Here is a 23,941-nt window from a genome sequence, read left to right on the forward strand (position 1 = left end):
ATATCAAAACGTGGTTAACGCCATTTTTTACAATTTTTTATGTAGTTTTCATAAACTATTTCAAAACCAGTGGTCCTTATGAAACTCTAATCAGTTTTTTGGCCGTAACTCCGCCAAAAATAAAGATACAGCATCGAGGGAGGAAAATTTGAAAACTAGACCAAAAAAAACAAACATATAGTATACTTTGTAGGTTTTTTTCGAAATTCCGCTTTCCTAAAAAGTTATTGGTGATTGGTGCGTTTTAAATGGATCACCCTGAATATTTACTAAGATTTATTGGCCCAACACTCACTTGTATAAAATATTGTTATACTTAAAACAAATATATTGTGAATGATATATTATTTTATTTTTTATAAATCATAATTTACATTTCTTTTATTTTGTAGTCACTATTAAGGGATATGTTACCAATTGAGAAACGTTCACTTTTCACACATTATTTCGATCGATCGAAAGGGGAATCACATACGTTACCACAAGTCAATATTACTTTAGGCGAAGTATTAAAAAATCTGGTAAGAATTTTAAAGTAATTTGTTATGTTCGTTAATATAGAAGTAAAACATTTTTAATGGTTTTATCAAGATCAGAGTTCCGCAATAACAGCGTTTCATAAACAAAAATGAAAAGATTGGACTTTTATTATTATTAATATGTGGATTAAAATGGTCACATGTAGTTTTTATAGTGTGCCCAGTATAACTCGTTACAAAGTTGTTCGCTTGAACGTTTCTGTAGAAAATTGAAGTAACTGCGTAGTTCGTCTGCATAGTTGTGTGATTGAACGAAATTAGTAGAATCTTGATTTATATTTCTTTTGTTCTATTTGTACATATTATTGGGTTTGCTGTTGTCTTTGTTGCAGATTGTTACTGATTAGATTAATATCTTACCTCTTTCTCATAAATATATCTAATAAACTAAATGAACATAATTGATGTCGTACTGAGACGTACAGATTACAAAGATGTTTAAAGCAAGAGCCTTCTGCGGGTCCATTAACCTGGCGGCACTTTGGTTGAATTTTGAGACAAAACTTTTGCACCGAGCTCGAAACACATTGCACTCTTATGCACCACTAAGAAAAAATCTAAATTCGCAAAGGAAAAGCCACCATAAGCAATTAAAGTTTTTTTCCCGCCAAAAAAAAATTTAAAATTCAAAAAAAATAGAGTTTTATTTGCGGGAAAATTGGAGCGCTTTTTTTCAAAATAGCAAGTACTAGTATTAGAACCACTAGCCCCACACAGGAAATACCAAAAATTAGCATATTTTCAAAGTAATTTACAAATTACTCAACCGATTTTCCCGCCAACTTACCATTAACTTGGCGGCACTTTGGTGGAATTTTGGGAAAAAAATTATTGCACCCAGCTCGGAACACTTTGCACTCCTATGCACCACCAATAAAAAAGCTAGCACCACCAAGGAAAAGCCTCATAAAAATAATAGTTAGTAGTAGAAGAAGCTAATTTGTGGATGATGCCAAATCCAGTGAGGTGCTACTTACTTAAATTCTAGTAATAGCTGGTGCTAGCTAAGCTGAACCAAATGGAATGAGTTTTAATTCAATTTAGGGCACTTCCGGTTAAAGTTATATTTGGCGTACAATTGTTGAATTTTTACCATTTCCGTTGTGTTGCTGGCTTATTATTGGCATTGCAAAGTGTTCCGAGCTGGGTGCAATAATTTTTTTCTGAAAATTCCACTAAAGTGCCGTCAAGTTAATGGTCACGTCTGTCAGTGCATCTTTTATTATCAATATCTCAGCTTTTAGTGTAAATTCAAAATTTCTTTTTGTGGTGCATATTGGTGCTAGCTACCACGAACAAAATGGAATGAGTTTTAATTCAATTTAGGGCACTTCCGGTTAAAGTTATATTTGGCGTACAATTGGTGAATTTTTACCATTTCCGTTGTGTTGCTGGCTTATTATTGGCATTGCAAAGTGTTCCGAGCTGGGTGCAATAATTTTTTTCTCAAAATTCCACCAAAGTGCCGCCAAGTTAATGGTCACGTCTGTCAGTGCATCTTTTATTATCAATATCTCAGCTTTTAGTGTAAATTCAAAATTTCTTTTTGTGGTGCACATTAGTGCTAGCTACCATGAACAAAATAGGATGAGTTTCAATTCAATTTAGAGCACTTCCGGTTAAAGGTAAGTTGGCGGGAAAATCGGTTGAATAATTTGTAAATTACTTTGAAAATATGCTAATTTTTGGCATTTCCTGTGTGGGGCTAGTTGTTCTAATACTAGTACTTGCTATTTTGGAAAAAAGCGCTCCAATTTTCCCGCAAATAAAACTGATTTTTTTTTAATTTAAATTTCGCGCGTAACTTTAAATGGAAAATTGAGGCTTTTCCTTAGTGGCGCTAGCTTTTTTATTGGTGTTGCATAGGAGTGCAAAGTGTTCTGAGCAGGGTGCAATAATTTTTTACCCAAAATTCCACCAAAGTGCCGCCAAGTTAATGCTTTTTTTAGCACTTTAATTCCTTATATTTCTGAATGTGTGCATATTTTATTAGATTTTTTTTGTGGTTCTAGCTGGTGCTAGCTCTCCTCTACCTGTATACTAAGTCTCGGTTCGAAATTCAGTGTTTGCGGCAAATTCCTTTGATCTTTTGAATGGCCATATCTCCGTAATTATTAAAGTTAATGAATTTTTTTAAGTGGTGCAATGGAGTGCAAAATGTACTTAACATAATGAAGTAAGTTTCAATCAAATCCGGCCAAATTTTTTTTTTGGCGGGAAAAAATACTTTAATTGCTTATTGTGGCTTTTCCTTTGCGAATTTAGATTTTTTCTTAGTGGTGCATAAGAGTGCAATGTGTTTCGAGCTCGGTGCAAAAGTTTTGTCTCAAAATTCAACCAAAGTGCCGCCAGGTTAATGGACCCGCCTTCTGCTAACGTTTGACTAAACATCATCCTTGCATTTTAATAATTTTTAAATCTATTTACCTACTATGAATAATTATAAAGCGCAATTTTAAACAATATAAAAACATTTACTTTCATTTCTATTTTTTAAGCAATTGTTGAAGGATTTATTACCAAATGAGAAACGATCAGTTTTTACACATTATTATGACCCCGGAAGTGCGGGATCAAAGCTGTTAGCTCAACCGCTCAATATGCCTTTGAATAAAGGAGAGAAAAATCCGGTGAGAAATTAATTTTTTAATAAATAATTACGTCAAATCATAGATAACAGACATTTGTCGGTTTGATCACAGTTCGGTAATAATTGCATTTTATAAACAATAATGAGAAGTTAAGATTTTTATTTCAATTTTTAATGAAGATTCGAAAATAGACCTTTGTAGCTAATATATTAAACATTATAAGTTTGAAATTTTTTGTAGAAAGTGACATGTTGGTATGTTATATGAACTAAACGGTCTCAAAATTCTAGATTGGTAAAAGAATCCATCTTCTAAGAACTTCTTGATTTCTTCAGTCTTCTTTGTTTTCTTATTTTTAAAAAATAAATGAACGGGCTTGACAATTCGGTTCTTCTTTTGTTATGGAGATTCAATGTCATAGCTATCATTTCTTATAATTGCGTAAACGAATAACGGCTTTATTGTTGGTTTTCCAATTTTAGTACTTTAGTCAAGAAAATAACACTGTCATTTCGATTCCATTTGTCAATTAAAATTTTATAGGGATTTCTTTTTTAGTGATGTATCTCCAAACATCGAGAAACAGTAAAGTCCGATTTTCTGAAGAGTTCATTAGGAGAAACTTTAATGTCATAATGATTGTCCCAGATTATTCAGCATACTCGGATAAACTAATCGCGTTTCACTACTGTTTGAAGTACACATAACTATTATTTGCCAAAGAGTATTACTCTTATAGCAATTTGAGATAAAAAACAATTTGGACAAAGCTTGAAACTGTTTTCATATTAGGATCAGAAAGTTCATAACAAATATTTAAGAGTAATCGAACGTTCTAGATTTATCCAAATTTGGATCGGCAATTTTAATTATATACTTTTTAATCATCTAAATAGATTTTTGGTAGATAATGAACTAAAATTTGTTTTCAGATGGAACATTTTGTCACAATGGTTAAAAAGACAAACGAAAGTGATTGGATAAATCGCCTTATAAACCCATATTTAGATTTAGGGGCGAATTGCCGTTTTAACATAACCCAAGAAGTGCTATCATCAGCACACGAAGCAACTACTTTAACAGCTCCAGTTAAATGGAATCATACTAAAAATATAAAGATGCCAAGAAAACCTTTGAAAAAACCTCGCATTAAAAGGCAGATTACATCAAGTGGTACGCAAGTTAGAGGAGGTCAAAGCTGTTTGGATAGACATACTCCAATGCGTGCGGATCCGGAAACCTATCACGAAAGTGCACACTGTTTAGTTTTTTCTGAACTATGGTAATGCAAATTTTTATTTATACTTATTACAATTGAATGTTCTACGTCCATTTTGTGGCAAGATTGTGACTAAGCCAGCTCATCATTCTTCACTGATTATTTGCGACGTAGATAGGAATGTTTTTTTGCTAAGAGAGATAAATTGTGCGTTATTATCCAGCACTGCACGTAACCACAATATTAATAATTTTAGACTTGGTACTTTATTTTATTTTCAATTGAAAAATAAAGGTAAACAAAAAAAAATTGTTGACAATTTTCCCCAACTACAAAATATGAACATCCAGGAATATATTGTTCCATATGGTTCGATACTCGGCCTCGGCTTTGGGCTTTATTTTACGCATAATAGACGTAATTGTAGCAGGGTTAGTCGAGCAGTTCCACTGTACAACTTGATCAACCTCATAAAACAAAATATGGAGAAATGCGATGAAATGATGTACATAATTATAATTCTGTTTATTATATAAATACAAATAATTTTATCTTTATCATTCAGCATCTGCTACTGAATTTGAGATGAATTATTGCGATTTACATTAGAGCACGAAGTTAATCAAAATGGCTTCTGAAATAAATAAATATTAGATAGTAATATCACAAAAAGTGGAGTTAATCGATTTATGCAGTGAACTGTTCAGTTAGTAATCCTTTTTTAGTCAATTAATGAACGTTAAAGTCTGCCTGAAAAATAAGTACTGCTTTAACATTTACAATTAAAAAAAATCCAATAAAAAAGCACGGTATGCTTATACCCTGATGCGTGGAGGGAGGCGGAAGCCAAGGCGAGCACTCTGGAAATAAATATATGCCCAATCGGGGCAGTGCAGTGCTCGGGGTAGCCGAGCGGTTAAAGGCAAAACCTACAAAGCTAATATGTATTGTGGTACTGGGTTCGATTCCCGCAGTAAAAAATAGGCAGTAGATAGCAGTGTGTAAAGTATACAATCAAGAATAAATGTACAACTAAGAGAAGGTAAAGAGAGCTTACCTTTGGTGAAGGAAGCGGAAGATACGGGCACCAGCGAGGTGGCGAAGAATCTTGGTGCACGCTAAAGAAGAAGCTGAGGAATGGAAAGGAAGAAAAGATTGTGCGTTGTTAGTGTGTGCATTGCAAGAGCAGAGAAGCGAAGGAGGTATAGAAAAGTTTCAAGGATAAAGGAGACTAGCTGGGGGTCCTTAGGGAACCTCAACGACCTAAACCCAAACAGGAGTATCGGGGAGGGAAAGCGGAAGTGTATGAACTAGGTGCGGGAACGGCCACACTAGAAGTGTCCAGAAGTGGTTGCGGTAAATAGCAGTGGGCTCTGCGGAAGTATAGACAGCCGAACAGAAGCGATGCAAAGCGTGCCGCTAGTGGAAAATGCAGTTGATGCGGCGAAAGATAGACAGCAATCTATGCCATAGCGGAGCAGGTACTCAAAGCAGCCTAGCTGTGGACGGAACCTAACTGAGCTGATGACTGATGTGACCAGATGGTCTAAAGGGTAGCTGGGAGGACAAAGGTGTTGGTGATGTGGAGACAAAAAAAAGTTTTGAAAAAAGTAAAGGGTCTAAGAAAATGACGTATCTATCATGAGCAAGAAGGAAAGCAAGGGGATTACACCGGAAGTTTCCGCGAGTAGGCGCGCAGGAGCAGGGATGGGAGAGTGGCAGAACTAAGAGAATGGGAGTAGGTCTGCCTCCAACAGAAGGTACGACTGGACACCTGTAGCGGGATATGATTGAAAAAGAAGTTATTATATATTTCTGTGGCTTAGTGCAAGAAGCACCAATGTCAGTTTTTGGCAAAAATGAGTTAAAGTCGGTTTTGATATATAAACCATCAGAATTTTTCATGTAAGAAGTGTCAAAGTCAAATTCAAAGTAGTAACTGAGATATTGAAAGTTACTAGTGCCAATGTCAAAATTTAGCATCAATATCTTTTTTTGTCAGAACAACCAAATAGGACATAGACTCATAATCCTAAAGTAATATTTGAGATAAAAGTACCAATGTCAACATTGGCACTTATTGAATTAAAAATTTTTCCGTCTAATCTATGTTGGCTGCACTGCAATGATATGTTTTACCGCTTTTTTATTCTGTTTCCCGCCTACCAAAGCTGATTATTTCCGTAACCTCAAGCGCTTCATCAGTTTAGTGCTCCAAAATTTCGCTTGCGAGTTTGGAATTTTAACTTTTATTTAATTTCTTTTTAGTAGTGGTTATTATTATTAGTGATATGTATTCAAGGAGCAAGAAGATTTTATCGCTATGCCAAGAAAGGAATGAAATAAGTATGCTTCTTTTTCTTATACCATTTTACTGAATTAATTTACTTGTAACTTTTTTGTTTTTAATCTTTTATTGAAATTACTTGTAACTTATTTAGAAATTTCGCTTTATTAATTTTTCTAATTAATAAATCTTAACTATTTGTAGTTTTTGCCAAAAGTAATTTTTTTTTTTTAATTTAAACACGAAAGAGCTATATTGCCTTCAACTTCGATTAAAGAAAAAGAATGTATACCGCAGCAAAGTGATATTTCATCAGATTCTGATATATTTGAAAAAAATAATAAGGAAAAACAAATATCGGTGCTCACAAAAAAGCAAAAAACTGGGAAAGGAGAGAAAGCAAAAAAATTATGTAGCGGAAAGAAAAAGCAAAAAGAAAAAGAAATTACTCGAAAACGGAGGCGCGATAGTTCACAATGGGAAAGAAATGTTCGAATGTCAGCAAAAATTCAAGGTTTGGAATACACATCTACTGCAGGCGAAACTGTTCCTGCCTAAGCGTTGAAACCACCCTGCTCTTGTAGGCGCAATTGTTCTATGAAGATTATTGAAGAACAAAGAAATAAAAATTTTCAAAAATTTTACAAATTATCGGGCAATTCACAGAATCAATTTATTGCGCAGAGAATTGAAGAAGTAGATAAAGTGGTGCAAAGGATTAGGAAGCCTGACAAATCAAAAAGTCGTCGAAATTTTACGAAGAAGTATTTCTTATCTAACAATAATGGAAACAGAATCCAAATATGCCAATTGATGTTCTGTTAAATAATGATTATATCCATCGCAAAATTAACACTTCCGAACAAAGTGTGGAGTGGGCGAAAGTAAAATGGATTAAATATAAAGCTGATTCACCGGGTAAAATGTTTTACAAGAATACCTTTAAAAAAGAAGAGCCCTTCCACGTTCTACAATTAAGCAGGACACCCCGAAGCAAACCATTTCCATCCAAATCTTCCATCACACAATTGACCCCTATTAATAAGTTTCCCATTCTTTTGCCTCGGAAAAAAGTTTCAGATCTGAAATTTTTATCAACATTTCTGAGCGACACTAGCAAGACATTTTATCAGTCGTTAGCTAATAGCGAAGAAACTGAAGATATTTTACCTGGTGAAAGAAGTGACGAAGAATTTAAATAAAATGACCATTTAAATGTAACAATAACATCGTTTTACGTTTGTACAAATAATAAAAAATCAATTCATGCTCGTATATATAAAAAAAAAGTTTGCTTTATAGTCTATGTCTAAAAAATAAAAAATAAAAATTTCTAGTAAAGGTGCCAATGTCAGGAGATTTCCCATTATTATCCAACATTTTCCGACAAAACACTGTCAATAGTTTGCATTCGAAATTATTTCAATAGGTACATAACTAGGAGTGACTAGGATTTTTGTACTATTTGTTATATACAAGTGAATTCTAACGTCTATTTTCAACTCCAAATTTCTCAAAACCAGAAATATTGACTTTGGCACTTCTTGCACTAAGCCACAGATTTAAATATGGCGCCACGGTAGCCGAGCGGTTAAAGGCAAAACCTACAAAGCTAATATGTATTGTGGTACTGGGTTCGATTCCCGCTCTAGGCTTCAGTAAAGTATGTTTGCTAGTTGCCTCCGTCTACGACACCTAATTTGGTAGTTGAATGTCAAGTCGGCCTGAAAAATAGGCATTACTTTACTTTACGTTTTTACTTTATATTTAAATAAAATAAAGATTACAAATTACCTCCGCGAATCCCTTAAAAATTTTAGTAGAAATTATTTATAGAGAGAAGAACTTTTAAAAATAACTGAATTGATTAAGCCTGGTTTTATAATTTGTAGGTACAATGTTTACCGTCTGAAAACACCATTTATAAGCCACAGTACATCTTTTAGATTATTTGATAAGAATACCTTTGAAGCTGGGCATAGTCATTGGGAAGATTTAACCAAAGGAATGCATATCAAGTGAGTACTAGTTGTTTGGAATTTCAATCCTATTTTGGATTATAAAGGATATGTTGCAGAACTTTGTATTTTTCCTACTTTCTTATTACGATAAAAAAGTCGTCCCGTGGATTTTATAAGATTGATGATAATATGACTTTTACTTAAGTCATATTCTCCAATCTAAATAAAACTTTAGAATAATAAACATTTTTCAAATTCTGTTTATAGCATAGGAACCTTTAACAGACATATTGTCAATCATAAAGACGATCCGACATTGGTATTCACCTACACACCTCTTTCTGACATTCGTCCAGATCAGTTCTGCTTGGATCCACAGAAAACAACACTTCTAATTCCACGTCCCTTACCAAAAGAAAGTATACGCGAGTTCCCTCAGATATTGGGTATGTATATTGATTTATTATTTAAATATTTATTTAATATGATCACTGGACATGATTACATGCAGCCACACTTATTTAGGATCGGGGTAGTTGACAACCCAAACTGTGTGCTTTGCGGGGACGGGCACATGACAGGAGATCATCTTTTTGAGTGCGAAGCCCTGTCCCATTTGATTGCGACATATACTGACGAGCTCTCTTCAGGAGCTAAAATATATTGGGCTGCGAGACATCTAATGGCAGAACGCCAATGATGTATGGCATTGGAAAAAAAAAAAAAAATTATTTCTATATTTCTAATTTTATAGAATGAGTTGCATTAGCTTTTTATACATCTAATGTTGCTCAAAGTATATATCTTTTTATTTTAAAAAGTATTTCGAACTATTTGCAATATTGAGGAGACTGGCTGTTATTCTGGATTATGTTTGGTTTAGACTGTATTATTAAAACAAAATATCTTGGATACATAGGAGGTCCTGAGGAGTATTTACTAGTTAGATCAGAAGATATAACATTCGATGGAGATGACTGTGACAAAGCTGGTGTTGGTTTTAAAGCATTCGCAAAGCAACCTGCACGTTGTGACAATCTGAGGGGCACCTGTCTTGCTAATCAACCAGCTCATCTTTGGAAACAAGATATAGTAAGTTTAAAGGCATTAATAGAATTTTAAAATGGAATATGATTGAAGGGGTATTGATTTAATTCATGTAAATTAAATGCGTTTATAAATTAATTTTAAACAAATATAGTGTTAAAAATGAACAAGTATTAAATTTATTCATAGATTTAATCCTTTTTAAATGTAGATAAATTTATCTAATTTTAATTTAAGTATGATACTTGTTCTCAGGAAGCAAGAAGAAGCGGAAGGCCGGGTAAATATTTTTTAGAAAACTATGCCAAAGTTTCAGAGGATCCAATTAAATTCCACAAAGAAGTGGGAGATTTTCTATCTTTAGACTTCTCAGGTCCTTATCAAAGCGTTGTTGAAGTTGAGGTACCAATCGATCGAAACGGACTGGTTAGAGCTGAGTAAGTTAGCTTTTGACTATGTAAAAAACAAGAGCGCCATTAAAAGTGTTGGTAATCACTCAATAACATTTATTTATGTCAATTGATAATAAAAAAGTTTATATGCATTCATGATTCATGAGAGGAATATTTCAAACTTTGCCACACGTGAATTTAACCACAATGTTAGTTGATTTTGTTGCTTGAATCCGCGGTAGTACACATTTTTATTGCTCTAAAAGAGTCTTTTGACGTCCGCACTAAATTTTTTTGTTTACTATAAATGAATTCAAAACAGTTTTTCTTATTTTAATCAAAGATTTTATTCGTCATTGTGAGTTTGTTCCACTTCTAAATTCAGAGTTCATCAGATTTTTGAAGAAAATTTGCTTTCTTCTATCCCAAGATATAGAAGATGGGTGGGAATCCATGTTCTGAAAGAAAAGAAACATGCTACGAAGGACACAACCAGGGCCGGATTTTCCTATAGGCTAACTAGGCTTCAGCCTAGGGCTTCAAGATCAAGAGGGGCCTACATTCAAATTGTTAGCAAAATTAAAATTACACTATTCATAAAAACACTACCAATAACAAAGGGAAGGGATTAGCTGTGAGGTTAGCGTACTGGACTCCCACGCGGAGGTCCCGTGTTCGAATCCAGCTGCTGACCCTTAGATTTTCTCTTCCTAGGAGCTTCTTACAGCTCACTGTCCAGTGATGGACAGTTTTGCCTGTAACGAGAGAACACTGTCCGGAGGCCGGCAGTGTACTGAAAAAAGCTCTGGGCGCCAATAACCTTAGATGTTGACGCGCCTTAAATCATTAAAAATAAAAAAAAAGTACTAATAACAACATGTTTCATTTAACATATTGATATATGTCACAGCAGTGATGTATTTTATTATCTCTTATATAAGTTACAAACTTAAAAATGGGAGGCGAAAGGGCCTCATAAATGGAATAGCCTAGGGGCCTCTTTTCATCTAAATCCGGCCCTGGACACAACCACCAAAATTGTTTATATGTTGCGGATATTCCTACAAATGCATGTTTTGTAGGTGTTAAAGAACATTCTTACATTGTTTTCTTACTAATCTATGACATCAGATCCACAGCACAACTGTCCGAGATTTATATAGATGCTACGTGCGAACACCAAACTCGAATTACTATTCTGGTGACCAACAACGGTCTCACATCGTCTGCTTTTTATCCACGCATGAAAGGATGTCCTCCAGAAATACCCATGGTTTGGACAGAAAATGAAGGCCCACTAGTGTATATAGCTCCTCAAAAAATACATAAATACAGATTATCCTTGTATGGAAAACTTCCTGCGACTAGGTTTCATTGTTCCAGTAAGTAAACATTTATTCAATCTAAATTCTATGTCAAATTCATTTCTTCTTATTGGTACATATGTATATATTTTTGGCAAATACATAAAAAGGTTATAGGCAAAAAGGTTATAGTGTTACCTTATAGGAATTTAAAATGGATTCTAGTGATTTCTGTTTAGTTTTTTTGTTAAGTTTATACTAATTTGGTATTTACTTTAAAAAAATAAAATAAAATAAAGTGAGCCAACAATATTAAAGTTGCCTTCGCAAGCTGTTAATATTGCTTAACTGTTTTAATATTATGCTTTCCTTCCATAGTTGAACTAATGAACAAAAAGAAAGAATTAGTAGCAACTAGAAGAATACGCGTCCAGCATTACGATCGTTGTATTTGCATGTGGCACTGTTTATGCGCTTGTATTGGATCAATTTCTGGTCTTAAGTGTGAACACATGTCACTAGAACATTACCATGCTGCTGGTTTTTTTGGAGCCATGCCAATAGATACTGAAGATCCTGCCTATGAACGAGGTGATGCTGGATTTTCACCTTTTGTCCTCAAAGATTTTTTAATTTACGTCGGCTATGTGTATGCCACATTTATAATTATGGGTAAGTGATTGATTTGTTCCATTAGTTTTAGTCACATAACACATACAAAATATGTACAGAGAGAGTATATCTACAATATAAGCCCTTAATGCCCGCTTTCATCACCTTGGTAATGGAATCTACAGAATTTTCTCGTGAAAATTCTCACAGTAAAATTCAGAAGGAAGTCTGAACAAACTCAGCAAAACTTCGGCAGACTCTCTTTTGGTCAGGTGAAAAATCTTACTGAAATATCTAATGATTTATTAATAGTTTTTGTTTAGTGTTTGTAAGCAATTGGCCTGAAAAACATCTCTTGATGCTGTATCAGTATATTTGTAAATAAATGAATTTTTAACATGTTTCAAGTCGGGAGCAAAGGAGGTTGTAAAATAATAGAACTTTATCAGTTTGTAAAACTGTTATAAATAAAATTTAACCACATCCATTATTTCATTCTGAAAGGTTTTGGATTTTCATCCATGTTTGATATTAAATCATCAGGTTTGTGTTTTTGACTTCCATTTATAAAGCATGTGTCCCCTTGTCACCACATATCTGACACCGATTCAGCTGTTGTGAAGATGGATGAAACACCAAAACCATTCAAAATGAACGAAAATGAACAGCTATAAAATAATAATAATAAAATCTTTATTAGGCCAAATTTTAAAAGATAATAAACAAAATATGAAAAAGAATATTAAAATAAAGATAATATTCTTTGTTATACACCATCAGAGGGAGCTGGCATTAATAAAAAACATTTAAAATCAGTAAAAAAAATTGCATTCTAACTTAAAATTATTTTTGCAAACCAAACTAATAGATAATCCATTTTAAATTAACATAAATACCCAGTAGTAATTTTATTAGAACTACTAAAATGGAATGTACAGGGTACTGTTTTGTAGCAAAAATTAAAAATTAATTTCCTGGCCTAGGAAATATCTGTATTACCAAGCCATTTTACAATATTTAATCAAAGCTTTAAAATCTTGAACCTTTTAAATAGTTTATTAATTCAATTCGGGTAAGAACAGCTTTTTAAACCACTGTACGCAATAATCTTTTAGTATTGGACAGATTGCAATGAAGTGATAGAGATCCTCCTGCTGTGAAAGGTTGCAAAGCAAACAGAGAATTGACGCCCTTGTTGCGTAACGTTTGTAATTTAAACTAAATTATCCCCTTCTTGCTTTTATGATCCAGCTTAGATCATTTATGGAGAGCCATTCATTTATGAAGTTTTAGTTGAATTTTAAAACTTTATAAATTACAGATGTTTTAGAGGAGGTAGTTGCATTTATGCAATCTTTTTTAAATTTCATACTTAATTTCTTTTTTAAACTAAAACTATTATTTAGGATGTCCAGATTGACAGCATTTACATCAAATTAAATTCCTTGTGAGTGATACAGTTCATTTTAAACCTTGAACCAATGTAAAAAAATTTTTATCGCAAACTGGGCAAGAATTTTCGGATATCAGCAGTCAAGGCATTTCCATTACTTTTAAAATATATTTATGATACAAATTAGAGTGAAAGAAAATAATGGGCAAAGCTTTGTCACGAGATTACATTAAAGAGGATAATGTAATATTAGGTAAATAACTTTTTTCACCTTACTATTTCAGGTCTATTGAAATTTCTAATTGGATTGTTTTTTGTGACGGTAGCAAATTATGGTATGTGGTTACTTTTTGAATGTGAAGCAAAAAACATGGACAATTATAAAGAATCATATTGGGCGTTCACGCATCTAGTGAGAGATTCACAATCTTTCCCAATCAGCCCAGCTGGCCGATCAAGACAAATCCAAATACTACCAAAGTAACCTACTTTACAATAAATAATGGTTGCCAGTTTGTAAATCGTGAAAGTTAATATTTTGTTTTTTGTTTTATTCACTGCTTACTAGGACTGCTCAAGCGTTTGTAAATATTTTATTTTTTTGTATATTGCCTGGCATTGTTTTGTTAAAACTGCCATGTGCCTTCTGCAATGTGTTGAGTGTGTCGTGCACATTATTAAAAATAGAACTTCTAAAAACAGAATGGATACGAAAATGTTGCTCATTACCGTGTTGCAAAATTTTATCACGCTGTTTGCGTAGAACAAATAAAGCTTGCAGAAAGAATTTTTGGCTACCTCTATGCTGCTTTGTGAATCCATTCTTTTTATACAGTCTTTGTAGGCGTAAAAAGAAAATCGAGTCTAGAGAAAGTAAGGTAATTAATTGTGATCTTATTATATTTTGTAATATCACTTTTTTTTTTATGATTAATTTATTTAGAAGAACATAAGTAACACTATAAGTAACATCCTTATTGTCGTACTGTTAACGTGAGTAGAAATTGAAGCCCATCTTCCTTATAGGAACGTCAGTCACTTCTTCGGGATCTTGCAACCCCATAGGAAGTTCAGCCTAAGAATACGAACAAAATTTACCTGTAGACAAGCCCACTGTTGGATCTAGTACTTCTTGTGTGCAAGTATTTAGATCAGCACTCACCTAGAAAACTCCTCTTCACTACAAAATACACTCGTTCATTCATGCGTTCCACAAATTTTGAATGTCTGTTTTCTTTTTAACGCTAACTAAACCGCCGAACTGCGTCTTTTAGGACATTTAGATCTCCTAAGCGAATCTAATTGTAATCTTAACAGGTTTTATATACAAACTATCCAAAAATAAAGAATACTTTTGGCGAAACCGTTCTATTTCAAATAGTTCCTCCTTAAACTCAGATGCATTTTTTTTTTTTAACTTCTACATTTAACCGCTTCAAATCTTTTATTTATTATTAATAATTTTTTTATAGGTAGTTCTTCTTTTGAGATGATTTTTTTTCTTTACATACTATTTGCCAGCTACTTTCTTTTCAGAATTTATTTATCTATCGTTACATTTTTACTATCTGTCTTTCAGCTGTTATTTATTATAATCCTCCTCTCCATCTTTTTGTCATATTACTATGGTGTCTTTCCTGTCTCTATCGTAGTTAAAAAAAAAAGAAATCCCCAACAGTTTATGCTTTAAGGTACTTAATCTAGAAATTTCGAAATATTTTCTGAGCAATACTATAAGTGCCTTTACTATTGTAAGACAGAGGTCGGCCATACCCAAGTACTGGCAAAGAATTTAATTTTTTGTAACATTTATTTTAGGAACAGCAACTTGTTAAAGGAAATAAAAAATGTAAAGTGCATATTCGCGTAAAGGAAAGTGCTTCAGAGGTAGATCGACCTCATACAGTACAATACTTTGAATATATGGCTTCAACTAAACATGGTAAGAGATTATTGAATTCTTATTGTACCTATAGATTCACAAACTAAAGATTTTTTCAATTTATTATTAATTTCATACTAAAAATGCTGATTAATTCTCTCTTTAGTATGCCGTGATACTAAAGTGGTATTTCAAGTCTTGTAATTTTGTAGATCTTAACAGAATTAGGTATTTCTTTAAGTTGCAAGTTTGGGCATCTCCTCAATTTATTCATGTTTAAAACAGTTTGGTATAACTTTTATTGCATTTAACTGCAGTTAAAATACTGCTTTTAAATGAGAACCTAATGAACCAGCTACCAATAGGAGTTTCCAAAATAACAGTTAAATGGTTATCAACACTCATACAACTGTCCTGCCGGACAGTTTTAATTAGTTTTTATATTAGCAATTTACTTAATTAAGCAGTAAATGGTGCAAACATTGCAGCCAGAATCGTGTGAAGTAAAATTGACGCTGGGGCAACAAGGTTTATTTACTTTTTTTTACTCCAAACAAAGAGAGAATATTGTAACCGTGTCCAAGTTTTTGATATTACCAGAAAGAGTTGTTTTAAGGTTTCTTCAGTTCAAAAATTGGTTTTTAATAACTATGTGTTTGAATCTAGCTCAAATATGAGTAGTCATAAGTGGCTAAAATTTTGTATTTTCATTTACCTACCTCCAAGAGAACTGACTTGATGAAATTCTTCTTGCCGGAATTATCATTTTGGAAAATTAATTTTTACTTTTTTGAAATTTTCCCGAAAATGGCTCCAATATTGCCCAACTTTTATTAGATATATTTTCTAAGGAATATTGGATTAAGGATATTTTTGGAGGACTACTTCCTCCGAAGAAGTTTACTTCTTAAGTGGCCCATAACATTAAGGTGACTTAAATGATTGCTGAAATTCCTAGATTGAGTTGAAAGGAGTGAGCGAAGTGAGGATTTCTTGATTTTTATTCTACTCATTCAACGGCTTAGCAGTTTTGCATTTAACTTTTCGGAAAATCGGTTTTAGGAAAGTGTCTGGAAGAGGTTTTTCTTTTGGGGATGGATTCTCTTTAAGTCCCCAATATTTTCCGTGTGTACATCCAGAATATTATTATTCAAACAGATTAAATATTTTTAACCGGGATAATCTTCTTTTTTTTTTAAAACAAAATATAAAAACCGATCGTTTCAGCTGATTAGAGCGCTATCTAAAATTTGACACCTGGGAAGGGCCTCCTCTGCATATAGCTCTGATTACAGCAGTGATTCTCTACCCATTGATCATGGGCCAGAGTTGGTCTGCGAAAAATATGACTTCCTTGCAAGCAAATTTCTTAAATTTGCAAAGTTACAACAGGGCCAGAAAGACCTGAACGAAGAGTATCCAGACTTTACTTGTTAGTTATCAGTTACGTATTTATAGTATCACCAATCTGTTTTATAAATACTACAATTTTCAATCTTTTATTGTTATTATTAAGTAGAAAAACTCCTCCAGGTTGGGGGTTGAGCGCAGGGCCAACCGACCCTGCCTCGGAAAAAACCATTGTTACGAACCAAGAAAAACATTTTTAGCTAAAAAATCTTGGTTACTTACAATGCTCACCAAACTTCTAAGGGGTTTCTGCTTTTGTTCTACCACTCTATGAGCGTGCAGAAATCTGATCAACTTAGAGGTGGACCCCTGCTGCTTAACGATTTCTGAAGTTGTTGCTTAGAAGAATAGCAAGAACAATGTAGTAAAACAGTATAGTAAACTCCCATCATTAGCTTCTTCCAAACTGCTGCAACTATCTCTTATATTATTCCAACATAAATGTTGTGAATAGTTATTCTTTAGTGATTTTGGGGTAGCACTTTCTTATTCTCTAGTTTAGTCAAATATATCTTTCAATTAAATTTTTTTAACGCGCTAGATTAAACTTAAAACCATTTGACAAAATGAGCAGATTTCCTGCATCCAGCCCGTTATTATGTATTCAGTAAGTTCCAGTAAATATTCTCTTCTACGTTAAATTGTTTAAATTATGGCAAACAAAGGTATTTTTTTTATTTATTTATAAAGTTTAATTCTGTTTAACTTAAGTTCATTTGGAAAGCATTATTTATAGATTTTTTTCTGTTTGAATGTAGAATATTCTAAATGTATTGTTTAGGTAATAATGATGAAGATAAATTGCTGCTGCCTTCTGAAAAAAATCCATTACGAAAGGATTGCAAAATGTCGAATAAAATTCCATTTTCGGTAGATGACGTGCTTCCGAATAATTATGAAGATATGATTGCTAATGTGTCTTATATTGTCAAAGCCAGTGACTATCCAAGTAATTACTTCTTTCTCATTTAGTTATTTTTTTAATTAAATTTGGCATATGTTATCTCAGAAGTTTTTTCTTTAAAGATCTTCCACATATTATTCAACGACGTGTCAATTTTTTTTCAGATTTAGACATAAAAACTATAAAATATGTTGTGAAAAATGTGAAGAAAGGATTTAACCACGTTATGGATCAAGTTATTAAAGCATACAAAACACACAAGCACAACCAAGGTAATATTTTATTAGAATAAATAAGTAACCATTAAATGCTCAATGTTCAATATTGTAAACTTTATTGTAAATGCTCAAATTCTGTGAGTGAATTCTGTGTGGCTATTAGGAGGCAAGCTAACATCTTAGTGAATCTGTTGTAGTATAATTCCATACTGCTTTGTCACCAGCATAAATCTTTTAGGAGTAATTAGCAATAGCGATATTGTAAAAATGGAATTGAAAAAATTTAGAATTTACCTAACTTCTAATTTCTACAGTTTAAAAATATGTCTAGCTGATTTAGTTTTGTATATTTTATAGTGTGTACTGAACAAACTAACATGAATTACCTCGTTCATTTTTCATGAACAAGCATTGTTTATTTCAGATGTTCGGTCAGTGATAAAGGAAGTTGAAGAAATGAAAAACAAAATGATTAAAAACGTTGTTAGCAATGTATCGAAGGCTGCTATTCAAAAAATCTTAAAAAATAAAAATGGAATGAAAGAAAATTCTGGTAAACAAAATAATTGATATTTATATGTAAATATAATTAAAAAAATAAATTTGAAATTTGGCATGTAGCTTCCATTTGGGCCCTAGCTGTTCTCTATGAACGGATTTTGTGGAAATGGTATGTTTAATCGGAAAAACAGCTGCATAAACGGAAAAATTTAAAAATCAGTGAAGTTGCATATCCGATGTCACTTTAGTATTTGCTTTAGTTGTTAAGCCGGCAGTGACCTAGAACGCCTAAAAGAAAAAAGGCCAGCAATGCCTGTGAATACACTAGACCGTTGTTAATGTTCTTAACAAACGATCTCTACATGTTTCAAGTATATTGTGCTAGTGTCGAGCTGCCATGTAAATGTTATTGAGTTGTCATACCTGGTATATATCTCAGAGATGTCATCATCACTGTTGAAGAGAGAGAGATTCGTCAAATTTTCGCCGAGAGAAGTAATAATTATACAAGTTCTCTGACTAATGAATTTTTTTTAGTTTTATCTTCTATCATTTAGTGGGAAACTATCTTTCGTTGTTAAAGTACGTAGAAATAGAATAAAAAAAAAACTACCTGGTTGGAGATTCAACTAAATTGTTCTTTGACTACCAGGTCATGAAAAATCTGCGGTAAAGCCCATAGCTGAACAAGTGGTGGTTTTAATTGATCGATGTTTTAAAGAGATTATCAAAAGAAAAAGTGGAGAAGCAAGACTAGCTAAATTATATGACGGAGATATTAAGCCAATGGATAACTTAATTGCAAATAATACGTTCGACCAAAACTTACAGTTCCAATCAGGCAACAAAAATAGATATTTCAGCAAGACTTAAGAATATATGAGTTAGCTAAAGCCTAACGTTATAAGGTGAGAATAAGTAATTTTTCAATATTAATGTAAAATAAATGTGAAAAAGTTTCTAAAATTCTGCCCTTAAATACTAATAATTAAATAATGGGATGGAGATACTTTTGATTTTTATGGCAATTTGCATATCCCGTTAAAGCTGATTGAAGTACATCTAGAAATGTTGGTTCTAATTTAATCCACTTAATTATTAATCAAACATGTTCTCTTACGATCTCCTTTTTGCCATATTTCTGATGCTGAGAACACAAATGCTTGTGTGAATTTAATATTGAGCTATAAAATAATGAAGAATATATAATTTTGGTTTAATAGTTTATTAATTAATAAGAACTGGCAGTAAAATTATTGAGATTGTAATGGACCTTTCTAATTTCAAGGGAAGTAAGAAACAGACCCAAATTTTCAAAAATTATCACAGGAAATTCACGTTTTGAAATCTCAGAGTCAAAAGTGGTATTTAAAAATTAGTTTGACTTGCAACTTGTAACAACTAGTCTGTAAATATCTTAGGCAGTTGAAGGACACCACTTGCATTCCTTTTGTTTTGATAAAACACTAACTCAATTCTCAATAATATCTGTAACTGACTAAAAGGACTAAACGGCTAAAAAGAGATTGCGAGTTCAATTAAACTTTTTTAAATTATATAGTATTTAAAACTATACGGTCGGTAGCGAACTGCTTTGGACGGTCCTAACAGACTGACAAGAGACTCTTTTCGCCATACTGGCACGCAACAAACACAATGAATATCTGGAATTGTACCATTTTATTCAAACTGACCAGTAGGACAGTTGTAGAGGGTTCTTAGTCAAAAACTGTACTTTTTAACCATGTAGATTTCAATAATATCGAGAAAATAGTTGCCAAAAGCGGAAAATCGCTTATTCAGAACTTACAGTCGATTAAAAGAAGAGGTCTTTTGGATTTTTAGTTGAAGGAAAAAAACATTTCTAAATAAATTATAAAACATTTTTACTATTCAAAGTTAATGAATTAAACTAACCCTGAAGTAGCAAAGATGTAGCACTAATGTTATTTTGTAAATAATAATTACACTATAAAAGGTTATTTGCTTCCAAAATAATAAAAACATAATTGAAATTTAAAATTAAATAATTCATAATAAAGTCTTACCTTATTTAATTAATATCTTACCAGCATCTCAACAGATCACACCAGTCCAATATCACTTGACACTTGACACAATTTAAAATAATTCACAACACTATCCGCACCAAAACTGTTTATCACGAACTAAGTATAACTTAAACACAATTTATAAAACCGAACTTCACTTTAACACTTACTAATCATCACTTAAAAAAATCACGTTAACAAAAAGACACTTAGAAAAAACTTAGTCAATTTGTTAAGTTGTAAATGTGATTAAGGCTCACAGAGCTAGATAATTCTTTGATTTTTGTGTCGTTTTATATATCATATTTTCTGTAACTTTGAAAAGTTTTGGACTTTAATTGATCAAACAGAGGTTGATTAATCTGTTTGATGAAAAGGAAACATAATTGAAGTCAAATCCTCTACACTAAACTGGTTAATTCACTCTGATGAGGAATGAAAGTCAGTAGCCAGTCAAGAATACAGTGAACATGCTTCTTGCTACGATGACATTATTATGCTCTTTCAACCAACTACGTTTTAATAGTTTTTAAAAAATTCTGAATTTCGAGTAGTATTTGATTTTGAGTAGCTAATTCTCACTAGACTTTTTTGTTTTGTTTTAGAGAAACGGCATCTTGATGGCATTTATATAATACTATTTCCGTTAATGGATAAAAAAAATTACAGTTGTGTTCAGGAGGTAACGATGTATGGCCCATTAATTAAATCAATAATTATATATTATTAATAATCAATTAATAATAATACCCCGTGGACTTGAAACAATCAATAAAGTTTAAATATCTACAATTATTATTGTGTTTTTATCGTAAGATTGATTATTTAAGAGAAATAGTATATAAAGAGGGTTTTTAAATGTCGATATTTAGTGAAATTTTGTAACTATTCTGAGTCTGAGACTGTAAACATTAATATGGCAGCTTCTACTGCGACAGTCGAGTTGTAACTTTGACTGTTGCGAATGATTGGTTAATTTATTAGGTTTACGTATTACAAAGTTCCTAATAAAATGGTTCCTTCAGACACCGAAAAGTGTAAATTTACTAATCTAGTTTGGATAAATGTATGATTGAAGAATAGAGTATTGCAACTTGAACAAACCTTGACAGTATTCCTCCGCTGTTCAGCTCAAAAAAACAGAAAGTTTAGTGCTATTAAGAAATCAACGGGCATGATGTTTTGCTTCGCAAGCAAAGGCTCATTTTGCCTGTTATGTTACTCTGAACTTATTTAATTTATTTATTTAGTTAATATCTCTTACTAGATTAAATTTAAATTAATTATAAATTTTGTAATCATGTCAAAATTTCGATTTTTAGTTTTCAAAAGAAATCTCCTGAGTCCAAAAAAAAAGTGGTCTTCAGAAAATCATCTGTAAGTGTGTCTTTTGCATGTGCATGAGCTAAATATTTAAAAATCGTAAACCCGCAGGAAACTGCGTTTATATTTAAATAGGATAAAAAAATAATTGCCATTTCAGTCGTGATACATTTATTCTGCCGAGCTTTCGACCTAGGAACTAGGCAGAATAAATGTATCACGACTGAAATGGCAATTATTTTTTTATCCTATTGAAACTATGAATCAGTCACCAAAATTAATGGACAACAATTTATGTTTAAATTTAACTTTAAACTTCTCACCAGGGTACCTTACAGAAACTTAGCTTATTAAACTTCTTCAACCTGACGTACCAATTTACGGAATGCATTTCCTTTTTTCCTTTTTTTTTTTGGCGATTTCCTTGAAAACAGCTCCAAAAATGTCCTCCAAATTTTGTATATACCTAGTTCTCATGGTGGTTTATTTTGGATCATTTTTCTAGAAAAATTCGGTTGAGTTCGCTTCTTTGGTGGGTTCATTTTTTTTCTACACAAAGCCATTTTAATCTCTACTTCATGTTATAAAGAAGGATTAAATGAGTTGTTAATACTTAAAGAGTTTTGTAGGAAATCTTATTACCACCATCTTTGTGCCACCTTAACGCAATACAAGATCTTGTCCCTCAGATCTCTATATTCCTGTCACACCGTACTTCATCTTTCGACGAATCTTTCCTAATTAGCGCTACCTCTTTCTGGAACTCCTTACCATTGCTCCTACCCTGTTCATAAAGATGAACAGGGGATGTAAAGACATCTTCTTTCTACTCAGCTTCCACCGAAGTAATAATTGAATGCATTAATTTTCTTAATTTTAATTCTTATTTTTGTAAATACTTGCTTAATTTTTGTACATAAATCTCTAAAATGCAGGCCAATCCAATAGGGCCTCCAATGTTACGTTTTTATTCTTAACGGGACAATAGTCCCAGGGTAATAAATTTATTTTCATTCATTCATTGATTCATTGAATGTATTTTTCACTTTTTTCCCAAAAATGGTGTCGAAAATGGCTCCATTTTTCTTTAATCTCCGAACATAGTACTTGTTGGCTCTATCACTTCGTCGTTTTCCCATAAAAATTGGATTCAGGGCACTTATGAAGGGTACTTCTAGGTGAGGATTCTGATTAGATGTTCCTTGAGAGCACCGTTTCTTTATAATTAATGGTACTGCGTGTTATATATGTTATAAAAAGAAGGGTCAATGTGCTGCTAAAATTTCGATTTCAAAAACTGCATAACTGGATGTACAACTGTAATGAATGGGTTTTTCATTTTCTGAGATTTTTTTCCCCTTAAAGTGCAATTTTGGAGTTAAATGTTGTTTTATAAGGTGGATAATGTTAGTAAGAAAGATTACAAATCGGTGTTTGCAAAAAATGGGTAAGTTAGAATTTTGAAAATTAAATTTAGGGAAACGTTGTGCATGAGTTTGCACCAGATTTTGGTTTAATTCTTACAGTATTTGCTTTTCATTATGCGAAGTTTCATCTGATAGTTTTAGATAACTGGAGGGTATTTTGAATCGCAGTTGAATGGTTATTCTTCATGGACGTGAAGAATAGACCAGTTTTTCTCTGTAGAAGTTTCGGGTTTCTTTTGATTGTGATTTTTCTTTTGGTAGTGAAGTTAGCAAGTCAAGTTGGAAAGAGGTTATGATTGTGCGCTGCCAGTATTGTGTTTAAGGCTGGAAACATAGTGGAGCGGCGCTGATAGCGAAGAGCGAAGCGGCAAAAACAAAAACTAGAAATAGATAGAGTTGCTCTATCTTCGCTTTGCTCGCCACTATGCGCGGTCCCATATGTTAACTTGTGTTTGATTTCGCCGCTTCGCTCTTCGCTATCAGCGCCGCTTTGCTCGCCGCTCCACTATGTTTCCAGCCTTAGACTCTAGATTAGCGCTAGAGGTTACTGTAAAACTGGGGAAATTAGGATATTCTAATCTGTTTAACTTTATAGCCTTTTCATCTTCCCAAATGTCCCATTTTTCGCATTTTAGTGTAACTATCATCAGTGCAGGTGAAATATCATTTATAAACACGCTAAAAATTAATTAACGTTTAATCAAATTACCTTGCTAGAAGAAAATAAGCCCAATAGAATTGTAGTAAGTGTGGGATTATCCAAAAAAAATTTTTGCCTAATCGAGTAAAATCACATAAATTATTTTTTTTTTTAAAAAATCGCCCTCTTCTTAATTCACAGTAGAAAGTGGGGACCATGTGTTTAACGCGATGTAGAAGC

At 32.7% G+C, this 23,941-nt stretch overlaps 1 protein-coding gene across 2 annotated transcripts in view; it reads left to right on the top strand.

The window, feature by feature from the left end:
• Positions 1-21,117, top strand: part of LOC141449255 (uncharacterized) — a 32,200-nt gene extending 11,083 nt beyond the window's left edge. Inside the window, exons 8-24 of one of the 2 annotated variants that reach the window (XM_074118487.1) lie at positions 393-521; positions 3,038-3,169; positions 4,063-4,412; positions 8,529-8,654; positions 8,865-9,043; positions 9,517-9,689; positions 9,900-10,081; positions 11,168-11,418; positions 11,719-12,012; positions 13,630-13,825; positions 13,914-14,223; positions 15,164-15,287; positions 17,419-17,586; positions 17,706-17,813; positions 18,184-18,312; positions 18,913-19,168; positions 20,917-21,117. In XM_074118487.1, coding sequence (XP_073974588.1) covers positions 393-521; positions 3,038-3,169; positions 4,063-4,412; positions 8,529-8,654; positions 8,865-9,043; positions 9,517-9,689; positions 9,900-10,081; positions 11,168-11,418; positions 11,719-12,012; positions 13,630-13,825; positions 13,914-14,223; positions 15,164-15,287; positions 17,419-17,586; positions 17,706-17,813; positions 18,184-18,312; positions 18,913-19,133 — 3,072 coding nt within the window. In that variant the 3' untranslated portion in view covers positions 19,134-19,168; positions 20,917-21,117. Of the gene's footprint in view, positions 1-392; positions 522-3,037; positions 3,170-4,062; positions 4,413-8,528; positions 8,655-8,864; positions 9,044-9,516; positions 9,690-9,899; positions 10,082-11,167; positions 11,419-11,718; positions 12,013-13,629; positions 13,826-13,913; positions 14,224-15,163; positions 15,288-17,418; positions 17,587-17,705; positions 17,814-18,183; positions 18,313-18,912; positions 19,169-20,916 lie in introns of those variants that run through there. The other variant, XR_012455420.1, reaches the window with a different exon arrangement.
• Positions 21,118-23,941: the final 2,824 nt, after the last annotated feature.

This window comes from Rhodnius prolixus, unplaced genomic scaffold, assembly GCF_049639745.1.
Source record: "Rhodnius prolixus isolate KJV_2025 unplaced genomic scaffold, Rpr scaffold_2, whole genome shotgun sequence".
NCBI classification, from domain to species: Eukaryota; Metazoa; Arthropoda; class Insecta; order Hemiptera; family Reduviidae; genus Rhodnius; species Rhodnius prolixus.